Genomic DNA, 2420 nt, shown 5'->3' with positions numbered 1-2420 from the left:
ACAAAGGTGTTGATGGCAGCAGCACAGCTGATATTTCTCTCCAGGATGCGAGAGTTTGTGGACTTCCTGATAGTAAAGAATTACAATAGAAGTAACAAATTGCTGACAGTCTGAGCATCTAAATTTTTCAGAGGTCTGTTGTTTGATTAGGCCACTGTAAAACCCTGCAGTGATTCTGCTGTTTGGGATCATGTTTGCGTTGTAAGGTTCAGTTTTCTCTCCGAGACAAATGTCTCAGATTTCCCTTCAGAATATTCTAATATACAGGAGTGATGATCACACTGGGTGATGGAGGGAAGAAATTAGCCCTTCCACCTACCTGCATGTCACCTGGTTTATGTGCTGTCTGCTGATTGGATGTTTGGTTTTCCACACTTTTGTCCCCCTTTAGAAATAAACCGTTCCCTTAGTGTAGAGAAAACTGCAGCACCCAAAACCACTAACCCTGAATTCGTTCCTTAATTTCTGGGAATGTACTGATAAAAAAATGCAATCAGCTGGCTGCCATGGAAACAGCAACAGCGTGTTTCTGTGCTGATGCTGTTTGTTAAATAATCATCTTTGCCTGACTTTGTTACCTTGAGGTGAGACAGAGACGCTAACAGGGACTGATAAAGAGTCTCCTCTGTTTTTACCGTGACTGTGAGAACGTTTTAATGTTTTTAAAACTGTTCTCATCAACATTATTCTAAAAATGAACGTATTCTTTAAGTCTTTTCTTCAATCCAGGTTCAGACACAGAAACAGTGGCAGTTTTAGCTAGAATGATGCGTTTCTGATGATACGTTTGTAAATCCGGTCAGAAATGATGGTCAGCTGTTGGTCTGAGGAGGAACACTGACGGATTCGTCCCTCTCTGCAGCTTCTGTTGTTTACCTGAACAGTATGAGCGTCACCTGGACGGCCAGGATCCAGATCATCCTCACCATCAGCAAGTTGGTGGCCATCGCCACCATCATCATACCTGGGATGTACCAGCTCTTCAAAGGTAAGACCTTTCCTAGTCACTGAGTGTTGCTCAAGAGCACTTCAGGGCCTCAATCATCATAGCGTTCTCAGTCTTGTTGTGGCCTGCAGAGTAAATATGACCTTGGAGACGGGCAGGCTGTGAGGAACAGCTGCACGCAGCAAGAATCATGTCCTAAATTTCACTATGTCCAAGCAGGAACAGCAGGTGTTCGGAGGAGGAGCCGCTGCTTTCTCTGATTCTCTTTCAGGCTGTTTATTCTGAAAAAGATGCTTTTATTGGGTCCTTTACTGGAAATAACCTAAAGCTATCTTCCTTTAAATGAAAAAACTAATTGGTTTTTTAAACAGAGGAGAAGAGAAGAGCCTTTAAATATATATTCTGACTCGCTCTGAGCTAACTGACTTCAGCATATCAAGTGAGTGATGCATCACAGGGGCCCCTGCAGGGACCATTCAGCCCGTTTTATTCTTCACTTTTTATCATTTCAGTGTCATGACCTTTAGTGATCACTTGCATACACCTTACAAATGGAGTCTCCCCCGTCCCTCAGTGAGGTCTAGAAGCACAAGATCTATATCCAGCCGCTCAGCCAAGATCCTGCTACATGAATGTACAACTTATTTTGGCATTTGACCAATTAGATGATATATTACCTACTGGAAATTAAGTTGGAACCAAAAAGTTAACAAGTCAAGAAAAAAAAAGGTAAAAAGCTAGTTGAAAAGTTGAAGAGTAAAGTCAAAAAGTTAATAAGCCTACTAGTTAACAACTATATTTAGGTGTATAAACTAAAAAATGGAAGCACCAATATCAGCATTAATGCCTCTAAGGTTATGCTGGACCAAAAAAAAAATTGTGTTTCAATGAATTTCTTAAGAAGAACTTTTGTTATTTTTCATAATATATGTGGACAGGTTTGCGTTTCTTGTTATTACATTGACATTCATTTTTTTGCCATTAAAATATCCATATTTTTTAATGTTTCAAAGGTAATAAGGTCTTGTACTTGATTCCAATAACACTATTGGCTGGAAATGTGGATTTCACCGAGTGCCCTATAAAGGGTTAAAGACTCCAAACCAAAATGGTTATAATTAAATTTTAAATCAACTATTTGAGAATTTATCAAGTGGATGTAATCACCAAAGACCAGTAGTCCAGTTCTTTTTTTTTTTTTTTTCCGAAGTATACCTAAAGCAATATGCATGGTATGGTTATTACATGTCAGGTGCGCTGGTCAGTGACCTTGACCAAGGTACTGTACCTTACAGTAGAACTGCAGTCAGTCCCTGGACTGACATGGCTATCACTGCCCCTACATAGTTAGCATGGCTATCACTGCCCCTACATAGTTAGCATGGCTATCACTGCCCCTACATAGTTAGCATGGCTATCACTGCCCCTACATAGTTAGCATGGCCATCATTGCCCCTACATAGTTAGCATGGCC

General features: G+C 40.4%; 1 protein-coding gene across 1 annotated transcript in view; it reads left to right on the top strand.

The window, feature by feature from the left end:
* The window catches only part of slc7a11 (solute carrier family 7 (anionic amino acid transporter light chain, xc- system), member 11), a 47534-nt gene that overhangs the window by 13031 nt on the left and 32083 nt on the right, over window positions 1-2420 (top strand). The window contains exon 4 of the mRNA XM_015386365.1: window positions 863-988. Within this exon, the coding sequence (XP_015241851.1) occupies window positions 863-988 (126 nt within the window). The remainder of the gene's footprint in view (window positions 1-862; window positions 989-2420) is intronic.

This window comes from Cyprinodon variegatus, unplaced genomic scaffold (assembly GCF_000732505.1).
Source record: "Cyprinodon variegatus isolate N-32 unplaced genomic scaffold, C_variegatus-1.0 Scaffold366, whole genome shotgun sequence".
Lineage (NCBI taxonomy): Eukaryota > Metazoa > Chordata > Actinopteri > Cyprinodontiformes > Cyprinodontidae > Cyprinodon > Cyprinodon variegatus.
This window is presented reverse-complemented; position numbering and strand designations above follow the sequence as displayed.